Source organism: Metarhizium brunneum, chromosome 6, assembly GCF_013426205.1.
Source record: "Metarhizium brunneum chromosome 6, complete sequence".
Lineage (NCBI taxonomy): Eukaryota > Fungi > Ascomycota > Sordariomycetes > Hypocreales > Clavicipitaceae > Metarhizium > Metarhizium brunneum.
The window spans coordinates 166326-192078 of NC_089427.1; the positions used below are offsets into that span (position 1 = coordinate 166326).

General features: G+C 44.7%; 9 protein-coding genes across 9 annotated transcripts; 3 read left to right on the forward strand and 6 right to left on the reverse strand.

Annotated features, from left to right (window-relative positions):
* Positions 1 to 974: 974 nt before the first annotated feature.
* Positions 975 to 2779, forward strand: BOA2 (FAD-binding monooxygenase BOA2; the record flags this gene model as incomplete). Its single annotated transcript, XM_066131465.1, has 4 exons — positions 975 to 1200; positions 1282 to 2286; positions 2344 to 2669; positions 2732 to 2779. The coding sequence occupies 4 exons, from the start codon at positions 975 to 977 to the stop codon at positions 2777 to 2779; spliced, it is 1605 nt and encodes a 534-aa protein (XP_065987537.1).
* An 858-nt stretch (positions 2780 to 3637) lies between these two features.
* On the reverse strand, positions 3638 to 4144 carry G6M90_00g093880 (uncharacterized protein; the record flags this gene model as incomplete). Its single annotated transcript, XM_014685267.1, has 1 exon — positions 3638 to 4144. One exon carries the CDS (start codon positions 4142 to 4144, stop codon positions 3638 to 3640), a length of 507 nt encoding a protein of 168 aa, XP_014540753.1.
* A 1495-nt stretch (positions 4145 to 5639) lies between these two features.
* Positions 5640 to 7026, reverse strand: af510_2 (Multifunctional cytochrome P450 monooxygenase af510; the record flags this gene model as incomplete). Its single annotated transcript, XM_066131466.1, has 2 exons — positions 5640 to 6711; positions 6785 to 7026. The coding sequence occupies 2 exons, from the start codon at positions 7024 to 7026 to the stop codon at positions 5640 to 5642; spliced, it is 1314 nt and encodes a 437-aa protein (XP_065987605.1).
* A 3016-nt stretch (positions 7027 to 10042) lies between these two features.
* aurF_6 (Aurovertin biosynthesis cluster transcription factor aurF) lies at positions 10043 to 11033 on the reverse strand (the record flags this gene model as incomplete). The annotated part of the gene is made up of 3 exons (XM_014685269.1): positions 10043 to 10598; positions 10671 to 10932; positions 11012 to 11033. 3 exons carry the CDS (start codon positions 11031 to 11033, stop codon positions 10043 to 10045), a joined length of 840 nt encoding a protein of 279 aa, XP_014540755.1.
* Positions 11034 to 14391: 3358 nt separating this feature from the next.
* Positions 14392 to 15002, forward strand: G6M90_00g093910 (uncharacterized protein; the record flags this gene model as incomplete). The annotated part of the gene is made up of 2 exons (XM_014685270.1): positions 14392 to 14784; positions 14847 to 15002. The coding sequence occupies 2 exons, from the start codon at positions 14392 to 14394 to the stop codon at positions 15000 to 15002; spliced, it is 549 nt and encodes a 182-aa protein (XP_014540756.1).
* Positions 15003 to 15965: 963 nt separating this feature from the next.
* Positions 15966 to 17213, reverse strand: G6M90_00g093920 (uncharacterized protein; the record flags this gene model as incomplete). The annotated part of the gene is made up of 1 exon (XM_014685271.1): positions 15966 to 17213. One exon carries the CDS (start codon positions 17211 to 17213, stop codon positions 15966 to 15968), a length of 1248 nt encoding a protein of 415 aa, XP_014540757.1.
* Positions 17214 to 18514: 1301 nt separating this feature from the next.
* G6M90_00g093930 (uncharacterized protein) lies at positions 18515 to 19045 on the reverse strand (the record flags this gene model as incomplete). Its single annotated transcript, XM_014685272.1, has 2 exons — positions 18515 to 18693; positions 18760 to 19045. The coding sequence occupies 2 exons, from the start codon at positions 19043 to 19045 to the stop codon at positions 18515 to 18517; spliced, it is 465 nt and encodes a 154-aa protein (XP_014540758.1).
* Positions 19046 to 21115: 2070 nt separating this feature from the next.
* Positions 21116 to 22042, reverse strand: G6M90_00g093940 (uncharacterized protein; the record flags this gene model as incomplete). The annotated part of the gene is made up of 2 exons (XM_066131467.1): positions 21116 to 21582; positions 21835 to 22042. 2 exons carry the CDS (start codon positions 22040 to 22042, stop codon positions 21116 to 21118), a joined length of 675 nt encoding a protein of 224 aa, XP_065987757.1.
* Positions 22043 to 22855: 813 nt separating this feature from the next.
* On the forward strand, positions 22856 to 24175 carry G6M90_00g093950 (uncharacterized protein; the record flags this gene model as incomplete). Its single annotated transcript, XM_014685273.2, has 2 exons — positions 22856 to 23913; positions 24031 to 24175. The coding sequence occupies 2 exons, from the start codon at positions 22856 to 22858 to the stop codon at positions 24173 to 24175; spliced, it is 1203 nt and encodes a 400-aa protein (XP_014540759.2).
* Positions 24176 to 25753: the final 1578 nt, after the last annotated feature.

Sequence of the window (25753 nt, forward strand, 5' to 3'; positions counted from 1 at the left end):
CCCTGTCAGGTAATGTGGGTCAGCCAACTCACAAGAATTACCTAAATTCATATATTACTTGACTATTTGGTAGAAGTATTTCAATAAAATAGATGCTACTGGGCCCGCCCCGTTCTTGTGATGCTGCTCAGTAGCCGGGAGCCAGTGATTGGAAAGGTCCAGACCAGACCAAGTCACCAAGCCACTTTGGTCGGACAGGCTGAAGCATGTGCTGCACCCACCGGTAACAAAAAAGAAAGTACGTTTTCCTATTGCATTTATCTTGTCGTCGTCATTCATATTATCTTCGCTTTCACATCCCCCATCAGGCCCCCCATCTGAGGCCCGGAAATCTCCTAGGCCTCCATACGCGCCTTCATCCTGCTTCGCTAGTAAACAACAGTAAGCCTGGCAGTCCTAAAACACACCCAGAAGCTCTAGAGGGAAGGGAGCAAGATCGTCAGTCGGTAGAAATTTCTTGCTCGGCGCCGGCGGCATAGGGTAGAGTGAGTGGCTTTTGGACAACGGACGGAAAGGGAAGACGTCAAAGTTGACGTCGCGGTCCATGAGGACGACAGAAGTACAAGCCACATAAGCATCGTAGAAGTGCTTTTGAGCGCCAACTACAATAGGTAATTCATGCTTGTTCAATGAGTGCCGACTGGGGAAGAGAGCCCATGAAATCCTCAGACCCGACCATTCCGATCACTGCTGGACGCAACAACGTATTGGCCATCGTTGGCCTATAACAGCATCTCGTCACTTCAAAGGTGCGATACAGCTGACAAAATAGTCCAACTATCTTCCCAAAATTGCAAACAGTAAGTGAGAATTTGTATATTATGTCTCCTCAGGTACAAGCCTCTTTGCATCTTGGATTAATTCATATCGCCAAGTCAAAAAATATATCACAGCGTCTTCCTCTTTGTCTCTAGCAAGATACGATGGACTCGGCATCCGGCCAACTCTAGAGCTTCATATCATGCGAATAAGCAATGGCCAATCAGGAGCGTCACAAGTTTTGCATCATTATCGGTGCTGGTCCCGGTGGCTTGATCCAGGCGGCAGAGCTGTTGCGTCAAAAAGTTTTGCAAGCAAAGGACATACAAATCCTTGAGAGAAACGATGATTATGGTGGCGTCTGGAAAAGAGCGACGTACCCTGGGGCCGCTTGCGATGTATTCAGCTGCCTCTACCAAGTCAGTTGGCATCGAAACCCGGGTATGTTTGCCTGACAAGACCCCAAGCCCAAGCATGCTTAATGCATCTACTACGAATGACACTAACCATTGTCATATCCAGACTGGCAGTGTCTCTTTCCGAGTCGCTCAGAGCTCATTGAATACTACAAAAACTTCGCCAAGCATTACGGCCTTTCCGCATGCACGTCGTTTGGACAACATGCCGTGCGGGTGACATGGGCTACGGAGAAATCGCTATGGATTGTTGAAACAAAAGACTCTGAGTCTAGAAATTACAGGCGGTGGACTTCTCGTGTCTTGGTCCAGGCCGTTGGGACCTTCAGCCAAAAACATACACCTGCAATTGCTGGACTAGATCGGTTCAAGGGGGAAGTGTGGCACGCGGCAGACTGGCCCGAGGACTACGACTTCACGAACAAGACTGTGGCATACGTGGGAACTGGTCCAACACTGGTGCAGGCGTTACCACACATGCAAGCGAAGGCCAACCTGGTCCATGTGTTTTGCAGGAGCATGGCCTACTGCCAACCGATGCCCAACTTTGAGTATCCTTTATGGGCAAGGCGGGCCTTCCGGTGGACTCCCGCCCTGCTTCGTATCTATGCCTTCATTCTTGCAAGCGCCTTCTTTATTTGGCTATACTTTGCCTACAGGCCCGGGTCGTGGACCGCCAGGCTAACAGAAAGGGGTTGCCGCTGGTATCTTTACCGAGAGGTATCCGACGAACACCTCCTCAGCATATTGACCCCCGCAGGTCGATTTGGATCCAAGAGGCCGCTAGTCTCGTACTCGGGATTCTTTAAAGCCTTGCAGAAAGACAATGTTCGGGTGATCAACTGCCCCATTGTTGCCATGGACGAGTTTGGTCTTATTGTGGAAACACCAAGATCCAGCGATTCCAAGAGGCGTATAGAGGTATTGGAACGTGGCGAGGATCATACTGAAGAAATTCAGTCTATGGATCAGACCATTCATGTGCAAGCAGACGTACTTATTTGGGGAACTGGCTTCAAGGTGCAGGAATGGGGTGGAACAGTGCCTACGATAGGGCGTACAGGTGAAACACTCCGTGAGCACTGGGATCATTATCCAAACACACTTTACGGTATGTAACATGGGCACTGATGGTCCCATTGGAGGCAAAGCTCAGATTTCAGTACAGGAACCATGACATCGGGATTCCCCAATCTCTTTTTCATCAACGGCCCCAACACCACGCCACCTTGGGCAAGCCCAATTCAGGGATTCGAATTACAAGCGGCCTTGAACACCAAAGCCATCCGACATATCCATCAGCGATCCCTCAAGTGCCCAATCTACTCTCTCGAGCCTCGCAAAGAAAAGGAGGAGGCTTGGACAGAAGCAATAAAAGCGCATCTGAACAAGCTCGCTACTAGTCCCAGCCATGACCCTACAAACTACTATCTCAATAAACAGGGCCAGAATACTTTCTTTTGGCCGTGGTCCCACACGTATTACTGGTGGAAGGTGAGACAGTTTCGCCTTTTAGATTACATGGAAAATTGCAAAAGTCTAAACTAAACGACAAGACTGGTGAACGTCACAGCGGAAACGAGTGCGTTGATTGTGCAAGGTAGAGATGCTATCAAGGCAGGCTAAGATGGAAGGCGTAGGCTGGGTCATGGACTTGCTATTGCATCTTGTTTAACTTTATTGACCGAACATGCTCCAAGATGCGTTGTCCCATGTCACGCGGATAGGTGACGTGGTCTTCCAAGGCCGGCTTTCAAGTTCCATTGCAGCCGATTCCGGCTGCAACTGCAAAAAAGGACGCTTTGTCACGGTTCACAAGGAGGTCTAGATTGAAGCCCAAGGCATCAAGGACCTGAACACCTCAGTCATCTAGGTCACATTACACCCACACAAGGCATTGTGTACATATACAGGTCACAGTTAAGAGATGGAATTGCTCAAGGACCTTTGATACTAAAGCCGATTATTAGAGTTGAATTGAGCTATTGCTCCACGCCCCCTGAACCACGAGCTATTATCACATGCTATGCCACACATATTTTTCAAGCACACAGTACATGTTGATGCATTTGGCTTATCAAGGATGATGCACCGTTTGCGACATACACTTTTCAATTGATTTACCGCACACACAGCGATCCTTCAAACTAGGTATTTGCTAAAGCCCTTGGTCCCGAAATCGGTGAACAACGTGTTTATATATCCCTGTGCTCCTGAAATAGTACAAGGCGTGTCTCCTCCGGTGTTTCCTCAAATATAGTTTAGTCACCGTGCCTGCTCAAACAATACAGCACGTCTCTAGCATTTTTCACCCGCCCTGCCATGCGGTCGATGTACATCAAGCAGTGCCAATACTTCGCCCGTGTCCAGTGCCCGATGGCTAATTCATTCAGGTGTATAGGAGAAACCGGATTCACATCCAGTATCACATGACGGCCCGAATTCGCATCCGCAGCGTTAAATTAATTATCCTTAAGTTTACCTTTATTCTCGGCATTTTCTCCCTGCAAAGACGTGGACTCCCACATACTATGCCCGTCTATATTTGCTATACTTTCCCAAAGATGACCGTCAATATCTGCGAAGCTCCTGCAATATATGCCGTACTGGGCTCCGCTAGTTTCGACAGTATAAGGATCCGCCTTGCCACCAGCTGCAGCTGCTGTTTTCACAAGCTCGTCCACTTCTTCCTTGGTTTCTTTAGTTATAGTGAAGATAACCTCGGTAGTCTCGTTCGAGTTTATGACTTTTGTTCCAGGGCGGACAAACTGAGAGAATTGGTCTTCTTCAATGAGAAGAAGAGCAATATTGTGGCTAAGTCCTGGCAAGCGAAATGCAGTTGATTTTGGAAATAGCCATTTCATGTTCTGTTGGAATTCGATAGCGCGAAAGAATTTTGTCGCTGTTTCGAGCTGTAATGTGCTCAGCGAGATGTAGAATACGGGCTCTGCTTCTATTATTTGCGGCATGGTCGATTTCTTGCGCGTATCCCGTATGTAGAGAGTTGGAAAATAAAGTAGTTACTAATAGTTCTCTTCAAGTATCGTGTTACGTTTAATCGAAAGGAATTTTATTTCTAAGGTTGAATACAAAGTAGGCTGTAGAGGTAGTATTTATATTTCACTTCAGTTGTCGCGTAGACTATAGGCTAATATTCGAGTTGCTAGAAAAAATTAATTTAGCAAGGTTACACTTTTGCCCGTTTGAGCGCAATAATAGCACTTAGTAAACAGTTGGAACTGCAACCTGGAAGCCTAGAATCCTAGTCTTCCTACTATAAGTTTACTGCTACTATTACTAGAAGCTAAATAGTACTAGCTATTCCCAGCCCTAGCACATAGCGTTAGCTACTGTGACAGTCTGGACTACCGCCGACCTTGTGTTACGGATATTGGAGCCCGTAAGGTGCTAGATAGAACAGTCGAGAGAGCACTGACTACAAATGTAGTCCAATTGATATGTTGACCCTTTTGGCTCAATAGTTAATGGGTCAGGCCACAACCTGCGATAGCTGTCGGGCAAAATCCACTGAGGGGCTAGACCTTAGTGGACGCGCACCTCTCTAGAGTACCTGAGGCTAATCTAAATTAAAAGACCTGGCGGGAATATTTATAAAATAACTAAGAGCTTAATTTAAATTAAAAAACCTAATAAGAATATTTATAAAAAAACTAATAATCTAGGTAAATTTATAAGCAAAAGCCAGGATAGCCGAGCTTACGTAAAAAGCCTTATCGTGGAGGTCACGGTAGACGTTACTTATTATATAGTTAGGGAACACAGGTATTACTAGGAACTAATATACTGATAATTAAATAGCTGAACTTAGTAGAGCCTCTAAAATCTAGACTAAAGCTGGTTACGCGGTTATTTTACCACCGAGGTAGTAATAGTAGTTGGAATACTGCTGCCTAGAGCAGGACTCGAGCTTGAGGAAGGGTCGACAGCGAGGTTCTTTAATATCTAGATTACCCCCTTAAAATCTAAAACGCTTTACCTAGTTAGTACTAATTATCTTACAGTATAAAAAGATAAAGTTAATATAAGAGTTATAAAAGTTATAATAGTTTAAGTAGTTTAAGTAGTTCTTAGTATTACTAGCAAATTTGTATTTTTTCAGAAAGTTACCTATTAGTTTTTGTATATTATAATAGGCGTAAATAATAGAAATTTAATTATTGTCAAATTATAAAGTAGACCTAGTACTTATTATATTATAAAGGATACAAAGCGGAGTTATTTAAATAAACTTTTGTAGCGAAGTAAGGTAAATAATTCAGGGGCAAATAGCCAGGCCCTACTTCTTTGGGATTATCTAGTTGCGCCTCGTTTTGCCTTGGACTACACAAAATTATCCCTGTCCGCACCAAACCCTTATTATATTTAGAGAAAAACTTAAGAACTGATACAATACAGCCTTCGGCTAAATAAAATCGAATATCTCTATAAAAATAGTAATTAATACTATTTTATAGTAAACGTATCTAGGAGTGTAGAGTTATCTTCTCCTAGCTGCTCGACCGTATTACTCTGAATAATACGTACTTGCTTTTCACCTCTTAGACTAATCCTGTAAGGGAAGTTAACTAAACGGCTAATCATCCCGTGCGTTGGCTTGCAGGCTGGCTTTATTTCGACGCCGTTTTTGTCAATCGCCTTGCTAATGTTGAATATAGCTAGAGTCTGTGCAATGGTTAAGAAAATAGTCGCGTTGGCGAGATAGCGCCCGAGGCAAATTCTGCGCCCGTACCCAAATATACCAGTCGGATCAGGCTCGTTTCTTGGCTCTAGGAACCTCCCCGGGTCAAAGGAACTTGGATTAGAGTACACTTGAGGGTCATGGCAGAACCACCATACTGCAGGACTAAGAATTGCCCCCTTCGGAATCAAATAGCCGCTGTATGTAATATCTTCAGTTGTTTCGTGAGCTGAGCCCATAGGTGCGACAGGAAACCAGCGCAATACTTCCTTTACTATGCTGTCAATATATGGGAGCTTCTCTTGGTCCTTGAAACTGGGTAGTCGCTCGTTGCCAATTACTAGATCGATCTCCTCTTGCGCCTTGCGTTGCACTTCAGGGAACATAATCATAGCCAAGATGCAGGCGTTCAAGGTTGTTGCTGACGTATCCGAGCCACCGGCATATAGAGTTCCTGCTGTGTACTTGATTGTATCCTCATTATCGCGGCTAATCTTTAGCTCCCCAGTATCCTTATTGAACTGCTCGACTAGTTTAGATACGTATGATGGTAGATAGCTGCCGCTCCTCATCTGTCTGAGTACAAAAGAGTAAGGAACATCTACCATTAAGTCGGACATCTTGTGAGTTCTTCGTGCTATCTCCTTAAACCCCATACCAGGCAGCCAATCAGGTAGGTAGGAGATAGCAGGTATTATATCAACTAACCAGTAGAAGGGTTGAAGCGCATGAGAGAAGGCGAGCATCACATGCGAGATCAAGTCAACTAGAGGGTCAGTTGTATCGTGGTTTGTAGAATAACCGTAAGTAATCTTTAGAATAATAGAGCCAACTTCGCTATTACGCAATTATCAGTTAGCTTACACATGTTATATAGGTAAGTTCCAATATACACGTGCATCCAACTTACGTTCTTAAGAGCTGGAATAGATCTTCTGGCCGGGCAAAAAGTCGCGCGAGGAACCTCCCCACTTCACTTTCTATAGCCTCATAATAACGCGCAACAGCTGCTTTTGTGCCCAGCTCCTGGTGCATAAGCTTGCGTTCCCGTCGGTACATGTCGTTGTATGGGAGTTGAGATAGAAATCTCCAGAAGCCACATAACTGGAACGCGAATACTGTAGTAGGTTTAAATGATGTTACTGCGGACATCTTGTCTAGGAGATCATTTGCCGCCTGTTTGTCATGGATAATAATTCGAGTTCTACCCATTACTGTAATGGAAAAAATCGGGCCGTATTTTTCCTTATACTTGAGCCAATGCTGATACTCCAGGGTGCCTGGGGGAGGCGTGTCCATAATATTGCCCACGATTGGTAGAGGTTTTGGTCCAGGAGGAAGGCCACGAACTGGCCGCATCCGCAGGTGTTGTTGGTAGACGACAAAGCCTACTATAATAATACCAAAAACTGTTAGAAGTAAACTTGCCATAGTAAATTTTAAGTATAATAGAACCTTATAATAAGATAAAGAATTTATTATATTATAATACGGGCTTACTCGAAGGATTAGCCGGGAACGCAGAATTATATAGTAATCGAATAATAGGTATTTCCTGCGCTACAAACTCTTAGAAAGAAAGAGAGCCAGGCTAGATAGAGAAAATAGAGAATATACGTAGATAGTCTTCCCCCAGAGGGTTTGACTATTTTGGCTTGTAGGCAATAGCCAGGCTTATTCGAGTAGATAGAATATCACATATAAAGTAGAGAGGGGAGCCGTTTACTGCTATTACACGGTATATAAGCGGCGGATATAACTACACGTGAAAAGTAACTTCTAGCTATCGTATATTTTAGGTGACAACTATTAGTCATGTTGTTAATATAGTAGTAAAACAAATATTCTTTGGCCAAGATTACCGCTGGGCGTTATTCAACGATTTGCTAGGCAATAATATAACAAGCATAAATTACTAAAACCAAAGCAGTTGTCTAGGGACTGTGGCAAGTCGGATACAAGAATATATTCTCCAAGGATAAAGACTCTGATTTGCCTGTAAATAATAAGTTTACAGCCCTGCGTAATAGCAAACAAGGGCTGATTTCTCAGATGCAGGCTTGTAGTAATAGGTCTCTCGTAGCGTTTCCTTCCGCATCGTTTATTAGGGGGCCAAATCTTAGTAAGTATAATAAGTAGCACTATAATATAAATAATTTTAACGCCTAATTTATTAACCTATATAAATACTAGTATAATAGGCGATTTAAATACCTAAAACTAAGTAAAATAATACTAGATTTACTTAATATATCTATCTATACCACAGCCGCGAATTTGTGTAGTGGTGTGTAGGAGCTTTGAAGCCTGATATTGAATAATAGTAAAATACAGCTCTTTTCAATCTCCATGTAACGTCCGCTGCGGCGGACTGGTCACTCGAGCGAGGGTTACTCTACGAATGCAAGGTGCAATAAATACAAGGTTGTAGTATATAAACGCAATAACGCATAAATTGTTATGACTTTTGCGACCCAATTGTAGTCAAGATAAAGTAGGGAGTTGGATACCCTGATTTTCTTGAAATATTTCTATGAAAGAATATTGTGCCAACAATCCAGTGGACTATCATCTGTTGAGACGTGGTTTTATTAAGCCGCGTAATTGGTAGGGTCGTTATTTCCTGATGGCGCGTAACTTCTGCATTCAATTGCAGCAACGTTGCAATCGAGCGGGCGGGTGTTTCAGCTGTCGATGTAAGACCCTGCCTTTTACCGCAAGGATCGACTACGCTGTTGTGATCTCTGAACGGATGGTTCTCAGCATTCTGTAGGCCCGTGTAGTTTAATTCTCGGCCTGGGATCCTTCCGTCTTGCACACAAACAGAGTCCAGCGCCGGAACAAACGGAACAGACCTTCTTCGCCTTCCTCTGTTCGTTCCGGGATCGCCGATGTCAATTTTCCTCTCGCAGAGGGTAAAGGTTGCCGAGAATCGGGCTGATATTACTTATCCTGATTGGATTACTTACTGTTGACTTGGTACGAGCCAGAGTCACGTACTAAGCGTGACACGAAGAGCTGCTGCCTAGTGGCACGGACCGAGAGCTGTCAGCCAGAATTTAAAAGAAGCAAGTTCAATCACAGCACTTACACTTGAAGACCTGCTGCTATCAGACCCAAACGGCCGTCGTGTGGGAAAAAAAAAGAAAACAGAAAAGGTCAAGGTAGTCAGGCGCCGGGGCATTGTGAGGCAATTCGAAATACCTCGAGTCGAGGGCACAGTAGAATTGATGAGTATATAAAGAATGGGTCCATAAATAGACGCACGGATCCTGCGGCTCTGAGCAGTACTCTAGGTGAGCGGAATAAGGTGTCTCAGATATCTCTATTTTAGCTGTCCGATTTACTATAAGTTCAGTGGTATTTGTTAACCTCTGAAAGAAATTACCCACAATTTCTATTATTGCTATATATAGCTGTGTATTTGTGGCCTAGAGTAAAATTAATACGAAACTATATATAAATCTATACGTGGGTTTTCGTCTCGTGACTTTGAACCCTGTTTGATATACCAATAATTATCTTAACCTCCGAATTAAATTGAGGGAAACCTCCTTTTATATATAGTTAGAGCTCCTAAAAATCGTATTATAATTCCGTTTATCTAAGCTTTACTTGATCAAGTACTAGACAAAGTCACGAAAAGCACGTTTTATGGTATTTTTATATAGCACAAGTATTTCAATACCTAATATAACATACATAACTCTCAAGTTCATATATAAAAGAGTGGAGTTATACAGGAGCCAAGTACACATCAGAGTAGCAGTATAACGAGAGCTAATACTTTGAATCCGCCACTAGTTCCTGTTCAAATCCTGTATTTAGGGCTTGATAGGATGGTAGGTTTGCGTGGCCATTACCTTTAATTAGTACTGTAGGCGGCGCCAAGCTTTCGCACTTCGTCAAGTATACCCGCCACATCACGATTATTGCAGACTTGGCCGTGGTATAAACTTTCTGCGATCGGCTGCATCTTTTCGAGCACACGAACGTCGTCTCCCCGATGAGAGCATACCTGCTCCACTAATGCTACAAGCATTCTGGAGGTGATCGCGGTATTGCACCTATACAAAATACGTGAGTCTGTGCTCGGTCTCTTCTTCTCTTGGCCTTTTAATAAGGTTGTAACTCGTCGGTCAAAAATAGATCAAATAGACTTGAACACTCACACCATTTTTGCTACCTTTGGTGAGCAGAGCAGCAGGATACCTTTGCCAAGGACATCGGATAGCATAGTCCACCGCTTGCCAAAATGCTTGCGGCTATGAAATTGAGTCCGCAAATCTTTGCGCTCCCTATCATTGCGAGTAGGCCAGTCATGGTAGATATTCTGTAGAATGTTGTCAATAATACACGTTGCGTCTCCTCGACCGATACCGCGCTTGCGTCGTCGTGACTGCCACGTCTCAAACGCTCGCAGATATTCCTTGTTGAGTTTGACCAGGGATATGCGGCTGCGAATTTCGTCGTCTCCCATCCGAGTATAAAGCAAGCATACGGTCGAGTAGGCAAGTTGTAAATCGTAATACTCAGCATTTGGGTCCACGGTACAGTTGTCAATGTTGTACAACCCCCATTTGGCCCATCGAGGCAGCTCGGCCGCCAAATATTCCAGGTAGTCGGCCCGCAAAATCGACCGCGCAGCAGAAATTATGAAGGTTTGGGCTTTGCTACTTTTATCACGATCGCCGTCTGAGTTAGGCGAGCTTGAAGCTGGCCACCTTTGCCAGTTAGCCAATCCCGGTGCATCTGTCAAGGAAATTGTGGGCAAAGGCGAAGTCTGGCTCACTTACTCGACAGAACCTCCGACATGTGCCGTACCAAGGTCCACAGGCGGCCAAGAATTCTGGGGGACATCAAACCCGCCCGCCAAGTTTCGGCATATTCCTCCGGTAAACTGGTCCCACGACAGTGGTAATGGCATCGGGAAAGTCGGTCCTTGAAAATCAGGTGATGGGTTCACGCGAATTTGGTGACCGGGCACTAAGAGGTCGTCGTTGGTGCGTTGAGAGTCGGTGTTGGCTATTTCAGATAGGTGAAACCCAAAATCGGAAGCTTTGAATCCATCAGCAAATCCAACTTTGCTCAATATCGAATTAGATAACGAGTAAACTCTGGATAACTGAGAACATACACATCCCAGCATCACTTGACATTTCCGCAATATTATTCTCGTAATCGAACGGCTCAGTAAATGAGACTATGTTTCTAATAGATAGAAGCTCTAGAGTTATTACCAAGTTCCAGACAGCTCGGCTCTGCGCAGACCCAGGTCTGCGTCAAGAAGAGTATTCGAATGCAACAGCCAGCTTACCTTGTTAACAAGACTTGGGCTTTCAACGTGAGATTGTGGGTTGTTGTATTCGTCTCGTCTGTTCTGTCCATGAGGATGGTCACATTCCTAGCTATGAGCACACCGTTTTCTGCTAAGAAGTTTCCTAACGTATATATAAGTTGGTCAGCAGCACAAAATGGCGTCTGGAGTCCTGAGCTAGGCGTATTTTCATCCATTTCGCTTGATCTGGTCGACTGTAAGGAGAATTGGGGGGAGCTTGCGGGGCCTACCTATTAATATAGCGAGAGCTGCCAGCTGAACTACAGTGGGGTATCAAAAGTCTGTCAAAAACCTACTTTTTATTGTGTGGCGGCTTTAACGCGTATATAACAAAGAAAATCGGAGAAACTATTTAATTATACTTATAAGTCTTATATTTAATATATTTTCCTCCAGAAAAGGTAAAACCGCTAATATAAATTTATTTAATAGCTTTATTATTAGTATTATTAGCTTTATTAAGCTTTTTTATAGCTAATATAATAGCTTTTTTAAAGTTATATTTTAGCTTTATATTTTTAAAAGCTTTTTTTTTTAATATTTTTAATAATTTTATTATTTTTCTTAATTTTTATTAAATTAGAATTTTTAGTTTTATATTAGCTATTTTTTTTTATTATAAAAAGCTTTTAATCTAATATTAATTATAATTATATTACCTTTTCAGCTTTATTAGCTTTAACCCTTAAAGGTTATAATAAGTAACTTACTTATATTAGGCTTTTTAGCACTTTTACTTATATTATTATTATTTATAAATAGCTATAATAAATATTAGTAAGTACTTATAAAAGATATATATATATAAAGGTAATAACTTATAATTAGTTATATTATTATAGCAAGGTTTTAATAATAAAAAAGGTAAATAACTTAAATAAAAAAAATAAAACTAACTTAAAATATAAGTAAAATTATATAAATATATTATATATATAAGTATTTTAGGTTTTTAATATAACTTAATATAAGTTATAAGTATAAAGTTAATAGGTTTATATTATAATATATCAGATTAACTTTTATAATAATAATAGCTAAAACTATTATAAAATAGCTTTAGCTAGTAGCTGTGGTATAATACCAATTATACTAGTATATTTAACGCGTTATAATATATATATAAATAGTTTACTTTTTTAATTTTTTACTATTTTTAGCCTAATATAACCTAATATTATTTTAGATTTTATGCTTATATAATACTTGTATTATATATGTAATTTTATTTAATTATAAAGCGAATTAACTAAAAATTAATATTTTAATATTTAGTTAATTTACTTTATAATCAAATAAAATTACATATATAATACTAGTATTATATAAGCATAAAATCTAAAATAATATTAGGCTATACTAGGCTAAGAATAATAAAAGACTAGAAAAGTAAACTATCTATATATTATAACACGTCAGATATACCAGCGTAATTAGTACCGCATTATGGCCCGCTAGTTACGGCCACCTCACGATAGCCTCAGCTACTATTATATAGTTAAACCTTATATATTATTGCGTAAACCTACTAACTTTATAGCTATAACTCACGCTAAGTTACACTAAAAACCTAAAATACCTATATATATAGTATATTTGTAAGGTCTGCCCTCTCCCGCATTCTAAGTCAATCCTACATCTAAGTTATCTGCCTCTTCTGCTATTAAGACCATAACTAATCGTGAGTTGCTGCCCCTACACACACATATCTCCCACAAGCACTTGCTGACATCCACCACAGCTATCTACAAACAACAACAACATGGGCAAAAGTGCCAAGAAGCCCAACACAAGTAGGTTACCTATTACAACCTTTAAGGGTCAAAGCTAATTAAGGCCCAGTAGGCAACACAGCTATTGACGGATTAGAAGCCCTCTATAACAGAAGGGATACCTGCCTTAAGGCCAAAAATCCTGATTCTATAAAAATTAAAAAGGTTATAAAAATAATTAAGAATTTAAAAAAAAAGGCCTTTAAAAACGCTGAACTAAAGTATAGTATTAAGAAAGCTATAAAACTGGCCATAAAAGGGGCCAATAAGGCTAGTAAAGCTAAGGCCAAAAAGGCCAAAAAAGCTAAAAAGGCCTACAAGGCTAAAGCTGCCAAATAAATTTGTATTGGCGGTTTTACCTCTTCTGGAGGGGGAAAAATTAATATTTAATATATTTATTATTACTTATAGTATTATAATATAAATTATAAAAATTATATATTAGGGCTTATAAAGGATATTATAGGTCTTAACAGTTAGTGTTATACGCGCGTTTATCCCTAATAAATTATTAATAAATTTTATAATTTTTTTAATATTATTTTTTTAAATTTATTTATTTTAATTTTTAAAAATTATTATTATAAAGAAGAGACTCAAAGTCAGGTAGGCTAGGGTAGGTATTATATTGTGACAAGACTAAAGCTTGTCCTCTCCTAGTAATTATAGAATTGCTGTATTTATACTAGGGATTCCCCGGCGAATTAGTCACCTTACACCTGGCTTACTAGAAGGTGCACCAGGCACAGCCTCTGTTTTTACACCTTATAATTATTAATTTCATAAAAAATTGACCTAGAATTGACCGCCCACAAAGCCAGCCTGGTAGAATTCCGAGAGTTTAAGAGACGAGAGCATGTTCCTGCTATAACAGCCGAGACAGTCTGACCTAGTCTCGTCCTCAACATACCAAGGTACAAAATGAATCACCTTACTGCGATGAACAATAAAGCATCTTTGAATCCACTATAAGAAATCTTGATTGTATCAGGGTCTACATATTGCAATTGGGCCCAGTTTCCGGAATCAGTAGATCGTGGCCGTGGCTGTGGAAAGAAAAGTTCCGTCACCATGTCGTCATTTTTATCTAGCATTTGTGTCTCACATAAATTTATACCAGCAGGTCAGGTGATTTTAGTAGGTAGGATGCGGATGACAGGCGGCTCGAAGGCGCCATGGTTTCACGACACTGGCTGGGGATTTGGTGGCTTGGTGGAATCATCTACCAATTGCAGTGACTGCCTTTGGCTCACGATTTGGTGGAAGCATGTGATCGGTTTCTTGTAGCTTATATATTCAGCTCGTCGCCTTGCCACTCTCAACATGTTCTCTTGCTGCCTTTTCCGCGCCCAAGAATTCATCGCTTGTGAATCAATAGGTTTCTCTCTCCATCTCAGTACTCGTGTCATGTCTTACCCAACCAAACCTTGCTTTGTTGGCTCTCTCAAGGGCTTCGACAGCGAGGCCCTCAAACACCCCGCTCTGAGGTACTTTAGCGACCTCAACGTGGATTTCTGCGAGACCAAGGCTGCTCATTCGGGGCCGCATACCAAGTGGAGCATCCAGGACTGGGAGTTCCAAACCCAACACGGGCAGGTCGTCAAAGGGGAGGAGGCTTGGAAGCGGCTCATCCATACAACTCGATTCTATGAGAAATTCTCAATAGAGCCCCTCTCCGCTTTTATTCAGGATACCGAAAACGGGTACGATGGCATAGTCTACGCGAATTTGTATGCAAACTTTGTGAAGCCGGGTGACAAGACTTATTCAGACATCAAGGGAACCAAATGGGAGTTGCGGGTAAGTATCTATAGTTGTTTCTCAAAAAGGGGTCGGTTGGGCAACTACTAAACGCAATGTAGGTTCCCCGCGCTTATTGTCTCACATTTGTCAAGGACTCTGATGGGCACCACGGCCTGAAGCTGAGCAAGCTAGCCATCGTTGGGGATGTTTTGGGCACTATGGCAATCGCAGTTCAGAGGGAACTAGCTTCGCAAGAAGATGTCCTTCGAGTCTAGAGGAACAGAACGACCTCGCAATTAGTATGTGGTGGCGGTGTATCGATTGCGCTAGAATAACCATGGTTCAACACGAGTGCCGGGATATGTTGAAAGGGCACACTGAGCAAAAGGACAAAAATGGACATTGCAGACAGCCGGGGGAAATTGCACGACTAGGATCAGGTCAGTCCTAGAGTCCCGTCCCCGCATGGCTATATTGACCAGACTTCGCGTGGAGCTCGGCGGGATTACTGACGGTTCTGGGTATCGCAGCTAGTTTATCTTCTGTTGTAACCTACAGGTAATATAACTATCGTGTCGTTCTTCTAGTACCAAAACTTATCTATGTCGTCGATCTGTAACGGATTTTTACACATGGATACACTCAAAGGAAGCCGTGCTTGCTCGCGAGGACTACGCTTCTCATTCAAACCTTTTCGGCGAGCGAGCAGGGGAGAAGCTCATCTGACAACCTCCATGCGGCGTCAAACTTTCCCAGGGCTGGCATGATGCTGCAACACGAGACGTAAGGGCGTTAAAGAAAAACTATTTTTCAGGCATGTCTTATTAGAGTTTGTATAGTGTGGGGTGGCGGCAACATTCCTGCAACCTGCTCGCGGGTTATGTGGCGTTTAAAAAGGCCGCCTGCGTGCATCTGAGCAAAAGTAGCCCAGTCCTAATGAGGTGACACATTACCTTGACGACTCTTCGCTTTCACACAAGGCCGTAGTAGCCCAACCCGGTCTGGCGAGTGGTTTTAGCCAGCAGCAGTATGAGACCGTCGGTGTGATGATAAAAGTCGTTGTGCCTCCTATTCAAAACATTGCCTGCCCGAAGCATCTTGACCATGTAGCCAATGCACTAACTAATTAAGTTCTAGTCTCAGGAGGATACTTCAAACTGTTTCCATCTCCTTTGCCCCGTCCCCTCCGGCTGCTAGGCGGAACTCATCTCGCTTTAATTCCTGCATTGTGCCAGATTCTACTCACCCTTCAACGAGTGCTTGTGTCCTTTTGCAAACGTCGAGGTGGCAGTCACATAGACGATATGGGAAGAGAACAGCCCCATTAACCACCCGCCAAAGAACGTACAGAGCCCCATGATACCTTCCGGACACAGAAACACGTGGCGACACAGATAGTACGTGGGAACGGCAAAAACCGGACCGCTAATTAACCCATTCTGGTACGTTGCCCATGCAGTGTAGGCGCGCATGTCTCCCCTACGTTTTGCGGCCTGGGAGAGAAGCGTGAAGCTGATGGCATGGAAACCCCATTGCGGGACGGTGAACCAAAAATCTGCTTTCGGGCGGTGTGACCATTGATCGAAACTTGACAGCTTGGGTCTCAGGAAGGCCAGACTCAAAAGCGAAGACGCGGCGATGATGAGCCGAAGCCTGCTGCTGGTAAGCGTCTCGTTGACGGGGCGAGACTGGCGTCGACGAAGGTAAAATATCGGAGCGGCCACCAGAAATGGACCAGCAAATACGGCGCTGTACAAGTTGACGGTCCATTTGGTCTCTCCCCACAGTCGTCCGAGTACAATCCAGCAGAGCCGGAGAAAGGGGGCAGACAGCATCAACGAGTAATTGAGCATCATGAACTCGCGGTGAGAGCCGACGTCTCCGTTCCAGACGGCGTACACTGCCAGTGCCATGGTCACCAAGACACCCAGGCTTAGCATGGATAAAATCATGGCAAACGACTCGCCTGAGAACACCTCCCTCGTTGGGATCGTGTCGATGAGGAAGGACGCCGACGACCCGGAGATGATCAAAGCACAGAGACCGTATACCCTTCCGAGACTTCGATGGACAATGGGATATTTAAACTGAAAAGTCTTGTTGAATTGCAAAAGGCCCGTGATGATGGCCACTGTGCCGCTGATGGTGTGAGGGAGCATGGACGTTATGTTTCGTAACAGGACGAAATATTGACCTGGACCGTAGTCGTCGGGGTGGCCAGACCCGTTGCCGTACGCAAATTCGCGTGATACGAGGGCATGCAGCATTTTATCGCCCACGGAACTTGGCATCTCGCTGAGAAAGTACGTGAAGGACATTGGCGCATACCACAGGACAAGCAAAGCCAGAGAGCCAAGCAAAATCCTGTCGTTTATGGCGCCGGTGCCTTCATTTTGTTTCTTGGCCACGTATTTTTTGCCATTTTGGCCGTGAAGCGGCGTGGGCGGGCTCTCTGCGACTTGTGCCAGTAATTTTGTTGTCGACATTTTTTAGGCGTGGCACACGGACATGGGGAAAGATGTGCAAAAGAGATGGAAAGGTGAGGGTTCGGACGGGATGGAAATTAGTAGCGAAGAATTGCTTTTTATTCTGTTCATTCTTGGCCGTCGTACGACGGACGCCGATGCTGTGCAGAGTTGTCCCGACGTTCCACTGGATAAGCGAATGCTCTCAACCCCCCGGACCCACTTCATGGCTGAATAGAGAAGTGGACATGGAGGTTTCGATTTCGCTGCCAAAGTTAGACTCAACTTGAGTTTGGAACACATGCACGTTTAGCAATCTAGTTACCGAGGTTTGTAGTATACTTTATTTAAGGGTCTGGTAGACACGTTCTGTCGCACACGGAAACTCGGGCCGAATCGGGGCCAGCAAAAGGTCGCTGCCAGGGTGGCCAACTTGCCTGCACACGGGTCTAGCAGACTCGACATCTAAGCATCGATTGATCGGATCAATCGCCAAGACCTGTGTGTGGAGGTAGTCACTAGCAGTTGCCATGATGAGAACCGGCTGGCCAATTGGCTCTCCGGATCTGATGCATTACGTCGACTGGGATGAGGCGCTAGACATCATTGTGCGCAGATTTCGTGGTGAGATCCACCTCATCCCCATGGGCAATGAATAGACAACATAGTACATGAAGCTTCGAATCCGCTGCTATGTGGAAGCTTTGTTGGCATACCGTCATCTTGGACCTCTTGGCTTGCGTGTGACAAGGGCTCAATAGAGGGCTTAGAGCAATAGCTCAATTCAACTAATAACAGTCTTTGGTATCAAAGGTCCTTGGTTTTCCTCAAGGCCTTGAAGGTCAAAGACGTCTTTAAATACAAAAAGTCGGTGAGGACCTTCTGCCCTAATCCCGTGACCGTAGCCCTTGTGTAACAGGGCGATTTCCGTGTAACATTGCGTGACCATCTTACTCCTCTGCCATCGTCATCAGATCCAACAAGCTCCGTTGTCGACTCTCATATTATATGTGCTCTTTATAATAAGCGCGTCACGGTATAAAAGGAAGCTTCCATGTAATGTATGATAGTTTTCATTGTTAACTAGCAAATGCTAGTTGCAAGCTCTATCAAAAAGTAATTGAATCCAGTCAGCTAACAGCTGTGTACTTTGACGAATGACCTGATTCTTTCCGAAATGTTAAGAAGCGACCCCTTGTTTTGCCCTCTTGCAAACTATTGTATTGCTCCTGCCTTTTGCTGCTGTGAAATGGCTTTTACAGCTAGGCTAAACTGCAAACAAACTTTGACCGAGATCGCGAGGGTAAGAGCCTCGATTTCGTTTAGAAATCAATCTCATCCATCCACTTGAAATACTTGCACCAAGCCTTATATCCTTTCACAGGCGGGTATGGAGTGAAGTGCTGTACATCCTTGCAATCTACAAAGGCAAACCGGAGGAAAGGCACCATGTAAGGGTGATGGCAGCGCTGCTCAGTTTTCCAAATTCTAAAGACGATTCCTTTGTGCAATGTATGAGTATCTCTTATAAAGCATTATTTCGAAAGCAACTGTGTTTGGAACTTACCAGCGCTACCATGGCACTTGAACTGGTCACTAGTCTCTGGGTATCCCATGTTGGTATAACCCGACAAGTCCAAGTCGACAGTATCAGCTCCATTCAGAGCGGGAAGTGACGCGGCGTCCTGGAACGGAGCCTTTTTATCTTGAAGGGTGTAGGTTGACTGCTCTTCCCTATTGACCAACGCTGGTGCGCCGTTGGCAACAGAGCTAAATGCAGCATCCAATGTGGGTGCGGCGTTGACAACAGAGCCAAGTGCGGCAAGCACGCTGAAAACTGAAGTGTAGTGCATTGTGGCTTTGGGTAAAGCTTCTCAAAGAGTCGAAATTAGAATGCTGTGGTGAATGCCGAGATGGTCTGGATTGCGGTTGGAAAGTGATGGACAAGATTACGCAGCAACTCTAGGTATATATAGACGCAGGCGCAACAGGATTACAATGTGCGTAGCAAGACATATCGTAAGTCACATATACCATTCTATTGTCAAGATGGCAATTACTCCGAAATCATGCCACACTTTATTGCACAAAGTGGCTCTTATTACAAATAATATTAATAGCAGGGGTATTTTGTTCAATGCTATTCAGGCGGCTGTCGTCATGTAATAACAGCCATATTAAATACTTCAAGTACTACTCCGCACCGATCTTACTATGACTACATCGCTTATGCTAGCTAGCCGAATAGTACTGTGCAGTGTTTAAACAAGAATAAATCTGTACCACAGGTAAAAATGCCCAGTTATTTCAAGCTAGACAAGGCAAAATGAGAGTGACCAGTTCTCTACTTTTCGCTCGTCTAATTGGGAGGCATTACAGACCGTGTCTTCATCGTTAATAAAGGGGAGCACAAGGTTCTCAAGCGAGGTAAGTGGAGAAATATCGGGACATGAGAGGAATGCAACTAATAGTATGACAGCATCTTATCTGATCTAATGCCTGCACTTGGCCTTGTCCGCCAAGCAAATAGTCAAATTTCTGCCCTAGCAATGCATAAATGCCTCTAAAGCTTGGACGAGTTTCCCGGGGATAGCGCATCGCGTTTTCCACTTCCCCCTGCAGTTCTCCGAGCTCGTGTGACGCATACCGGGTCGCCGCATGGCATTGTAGCAACCGGACATGTTACCGAAACGGAGTCGGCGATGCAGCCGATGACATGCCGCAGGGGTCGTGCAGCAGAAGATTGTTATTTATGCGGCACTACACTATTCCATGTCACGGCCACTTGGCTATACCCACCTATACATTCTTACCCACATGACTGCCCGTGTCTTCTAAGAAATTTATGGGGTTATAGGCGAAGTTTGATACGCGGCTACAGGTCGTTCTGCTCTCTCAGGCCTCTGCCCATCTGTATGTCTTCTCTATTGAATCCATATAACCGATGGCTTCAAGCCTTATAGCCCGTGAGAGTATTCCCAGCATAAGTAAGTGAAACTAAATCCGCTGGCATTAATCCGTTGCTTCCGTCGTGTGGACCCATTTCATACCTGGCCGCAAGGTTACGAGTGGTCACGAGCTTCCACGAGTCAGTGTGTATGTCTGTATCTCGGGTGAGCAGATTACCCGAGGATACTAAAGACGTAGTTGCAGGGCGAGAGCGCGACACGCCCTGAACTTATTCGCCTTGTCTTGGGCCCAGAGACTCATTTAACGCACCGGAAATCTGGTATTTTAAACGATGGAATAAATCTCAATTATATTAGCTGCGCGGATAGTTACATTGAATTCAAGCTACGCGGATTCCGGCTTAAGCTAGGGGGTTAGGCACGGTATCCTAAACGCTAATCTGGACATTTGTGTCCCGCCGTCGTTATAGTTGTAGACGCTCGTGCCAAAAATGGACTCAAGATAACACAGGGAAGCGGTACGAAGACGAGAAGTATCTCGTTGGTTTTATTGCATTACAAGACGTCAATTTGGCCTTATTACGAGCCCAGATTGCGCCGTGCTGGCCCAGTCGTAGGTTGATGAATTTCCGGACCTTAAGGCCCCATGGATGTGCTCATTGTTCCCCTTAGCCTTGCACGCATGCTGCTTTGTCAATGTACAAGGACAACAGTATAAGCAACAGTATACGCAATTACCAGGACCCAGACGGGAGAAACGTTAGAATGCTCCTCGTGAGGAGCCTGTTAATTGCGGATAGCTGGTTTGCCACGTCATATTACAGTAATATTCAAGTCATTTATAATGTTCTCACCCACTAGGGAATGGTTGCAGTGATTAAATCTCTAATGAACAACAGCGTCACAGATAGAAGCTCGGGACAGTTTCTACAAACTATAAGCAGGCCATAATTGAACTTCTAGATGCTGTTACACATATTCTAACATTTATGCTTCGTCGACCAGTGAAGGTGATTATACAAACTTTTCTATCTGATGCCAAAAAGTCATACGAGGCATAGGATGTGTTCCTTCGACTAGACAATTTCGCAAGACCACCGAACATGTCGGTACCTGAGCTCGCAGTTTATGTTCTATCCAGTTCCAGGTTCCGTTTTTGCCGCTTTCAATATCAACACCTTCGAGAACAATCTCCTTCAATGTTGTCTCTTGCTCTGTGGTCGCCCGGTGACAACGCAGCAGTGGCATTAGGTTTTCCTGTGTAGTTGAGCAATTGACCAGTTCGAAAGTCTCCAAGGACAGCGTCTGTAGTGCCTCGGGAAGGTACGAAAATTCCACACTATTATCGCCATCGGCTAAATGCAGGCGGAAATGCGACAAGTTTAGGAAAAGGCCGAGGAATGAAGAGACATTTCTGTCCCAGTCGCTGTCGTCTTGGGTGTTCACAACCAGCCTCAAAGTTTCTATATTAATAAGACCATCTAGTATCGGCGGTTAGTAGATCCTGGAAAGGCAGAGGGCGTTGCCAGTGATGGCGTAACTGTCCCGGTCGCTGGCAAGACCGAGGCAGATGTCGAGTTCTGTCACTTGAATGCAACTTATAGAGATGGCGGCCAACGCCGCCCATAATACGTGTTCCACGAAACTCCAGCTGTCTCGAGAATAGGGGTCAGAGCCTGTACATAGTTCGAATCCAAGACTATTTTCCAGTCGATCTAAGCCCCAGGGCGTACCTGCGTCGCTGATGCAAATCTCATCGCAATTGGTGGAGTTTGTCATGGCCTGGATTAAGTAAGCAATAGCAAGACTGCTGGTAAAAACTGCCTGTTCCAGATATCTCTGATAAAATCCCTTGTTATTGCTGTCAATAGTGGCGGCTTCACGCATGCCATCAATATACCTGGCGTCGTCGGGTATATTGTAGTTATACACATCAGACATGCTATTAGTATCGTCGTCGTCGATGTGTTCAGAAATTGGCTTGCATTGCCAAAAATAATGATTGACGAGGTCCTTTGAAAGATAATGCGTGCATATCTGGAGAGTGCGTACCTTGTCGCGTAAGGTCGGAGATTCTGATAAGGGTTTGTAAACTCTCCCGCTCTAACATAACAGTACAACTCTCACTCGCCATTGTCGTAGATTGGTGTATTCAGGCTGAGACAAACAAACATGAATGAAGAAAAATAGGGGTTGGCATTGGGAGAAAAAAAGGAAACATTGAATGAGGGGCCTGGCATCCCCCACTGTTTGGTGGTGATTTGGGTGGGTATTGACAGGGTAGTCATCATGAACATGCTCGAACTTTGCAACCACAACTGCACCAGATGCTGTAGCTCTTTTTTCATCTCGTTTTATTTCTTTGTTCCAGTCACCCTAGTACTGTATCTGCCTAGGGCACTCTATTGGTAATATTGATTGTCTGCTTCCAGCCACCTGAACTCATCATTTTAGTCAGTAAGGCAATCTTCATTTACAATGAGACCAGAACGATGGTGTAGGGTGGCTATCCAGCTCCTGGGAAATATCAAGAGCTCTCAGCAAGTTTGTTTTTGGAGATGGGATAAGTTGCGACACAAGTGGGCGGAGTGGCACGTGACCTAATCCTGCCACAGAGGCTAACCGTTGACATCATTCACCAGCTTATATGGGGCCCGCTGACTTGGCGCGCTGGTGCGTTCATTTCCTGTCCCCTAGCAACGGTATCATAACACCAGACACAACAGAAGCCTGTGGCAACAAACATGGCCGGATATGGCTCAAGCAAAGAGTCGGGTAATGGTCCGTAGCCGTTACGGAAAACCGACGCACCCGGAAGCTTTACCTGGTAGCCAGACCGACGATATACCCAAAATTCGCTTTCGCCACCCCGCGTATGCGGATAGTGAAAACATCCTCATTTCGCTGGCGGCGCTGGATGGGGGTGGTGTTCATTACGCAACGGCACATATAGCCTGCGCCGTTCTGGCAGACTTCCGATATGACGGTTACTTTTCTCTGTCATCTACCGGCACTGCGATCGAATTCGGTCCGGACGAAATCCTGACAGAGCAAAACTACTACTTCCACGTACCGCAATTAGCAAGATATGACGTTGTCGCCGATTTTGCTAGTTGCATCTTCCCCCATGGAAGAATGACACCATCGTGGTTATCGGACGACCTCAAAATTCACAATGCTACCGGCTTGCCTCGAGAAACAACCTGCGATAGCATAGTTTTGGCCCGAGATGTTTCTTGTCGAGTTACCAACAGTACTCTAGGTACGGAGGGAGCCCATCTCCTTCCCAAGTCAGAGGAATTGTGGTATACGAAAAATTCCATGTTTCAGTACTCGGCATGGGAAGAAAGGGGAACAACAGACGACCCGAGAAACGCGATTCTTTTGCGATCCGACGCTCATACAATCTTTGATGCGAAACAGTTTATAATCGTGCCGAAGAAGGGCAAGTGGGTAACTCACGTCTTGTATGGAGCTGCACAGGACGAACTTGCTCGAAGCTTTCACAATGTTCATATACAACCCCTTACCGACATTGCCGTAGAGTATATATTTGCGCGATTTGTGTACACAGTCCACGCCCTGAGCACGTTCACACTCTCCGGCGGCAAACGTGCACTCCTTGTCCTTAAATCAGGCGAAACGAGTCGGAGTAGTGTCGAGGTAACGGGCTTGCAGTATAAGACACAACTCGCCCCACGCTCACGGGTTGGCAGCAGGACTCCAAGTCCCAGCAAGCGCCAGTGCGACGATCCACCCACTGTTGATGTAGACACTTCGAATTGTGATGGGATAGACGCCAGCGATGATGGGTTCCGGGGTCGTCCACGAAGGAGACTATCTCACGATACTATCTCTCCACCCTGATCATGTCACAAGTTTTGCACGTCGATATCCAGCCCAGTACCAACACTCACAAGTAACCTTAGCGATTCGGGTAGCGATCTTGCAGACACCGATATGAAGCCCCTGCCCAGGGACAGTGCCCTGCCATTAAGCAAGGCTTCACATGATGAGTGCGTCGGCGTAACCGAAGCTATGCACTCTATGCTCGAGTCTGGACCTGGCGCCTGATTTGGTTGGAAACAAGGTTCGTGGCCACGCGAGTGTTCGAATTGGTTGGGAGCCATTTCAACCAGCCTGACATACGCCGAGGACTGCTTCTCTCTGCTTGAAGTCCGGACAACCAAGGACTTCCATATTGGCGCAAATAGACCTCCTTATTTCGACGACCAGGAATTAATGGCGGTTCAGGAAGTGCTGAAACTGGTGTTTCTTTTTTCTAACGTGAACACTGGGCTTGAGTACGGTAAATCCGTACCGTACGTCCGCGCTTGGTCGCTGTTCACCCAAGAGCCACGTATCGATGGCGCTGCCTCTTCCGCACAGCTACACGCGCATGCGGCTCGTATAGTGTAGAGCTTTAGAAGATTTGAAGCCTACTTATCTTCAATTCTGCGCCTGGTGAGATGTTTTCCTCACAAATCGTGGGAGGGTCCTCCAGAACCGAGAGCTGAACACAACCAGGCCTTTCCGGTCTGTCCGAGAATCACGCCAAACCTTTTTCCTCCATCCGGGCTACCCTGACAATCATAACATTCTTCTTACTCTTCCGGCTCTCGACTCATGCGGGATTCGCCATGAAACAGCGCGCATCGCATGTGCCATCCTATCAAAGAGCGCTTTTCTTAGCCAGGGAATCCCGCGTCGATTAATCACTGTAGCAGAGTCAGGGTCTACCCGTGTGCATTCCTTGTCGGCAGACGAGTACCGTGGCATGTTCAACACGGGTCGCGCCAACAGTCGAAGCCAAAGCCCGAAGAAACGACAACGATCGATACAAAATGAGGAAGAGGGGGACGAAAAAGCCGAGCATCTATACACAGAGACACCCTCGGATACAGACCACAACCTAGAAGAGCCTGAACGAGGTAGACCTCGGAAAAGGAGGTGCATATGTGGTGATGATGGAGTTGGAATCGGGATAAGCGGGACCTCCAAACAATGGCCATTATCCAGTAATGACGAATGTTTCGGGACACCGCCACGATCTACTTATTGACGGGATTTATCTGCCGTGCAACGAAAATCAGGTCCCGCTTCGTAATGGTTCTGGCATCCCGTCAAAGATGTCCCGCCCTGCTCCCGGTATATCTTGTTTCATGTCTGGTCATCCCAAACCTTCCTGCAGCTCCACTGTCAACGCGGCAAACGTGGGCTGTCGTCCTGGATCCCGGCGAACAGGTCAAATTGCTTTCTCGGGCATTGCTAGGGCCTGCCATTGGTATAATAGCCTCAACTTAGAGGCCAACACCTTTCCGTTGTGTTGATTGTCCAATATTGATTGCAGCCTTGACCTGCTTCGTGGCAGACCACGATTGCCACCGGCCGCAGGGATCAATTCATTGGATGCCAGTTCATGGCGACCTTATGGCCTTGCTAGTGGGTATTTGTATTTAGAAATCGTACAGTAAGCATGGGACCACAGAAGCCCTGGTGTTAGTTTCTCTTAGTCAGATATTATGAACTGAAAACAGGTCGGGGCAAATTTATCCCCAGCAAATTGTCGTCGATGTAATTAACTAGTTATTGTCGGTATACGAATATATGCTAGGTAGAACCACTAGCATTCCCCCAAACGTATATTGACCG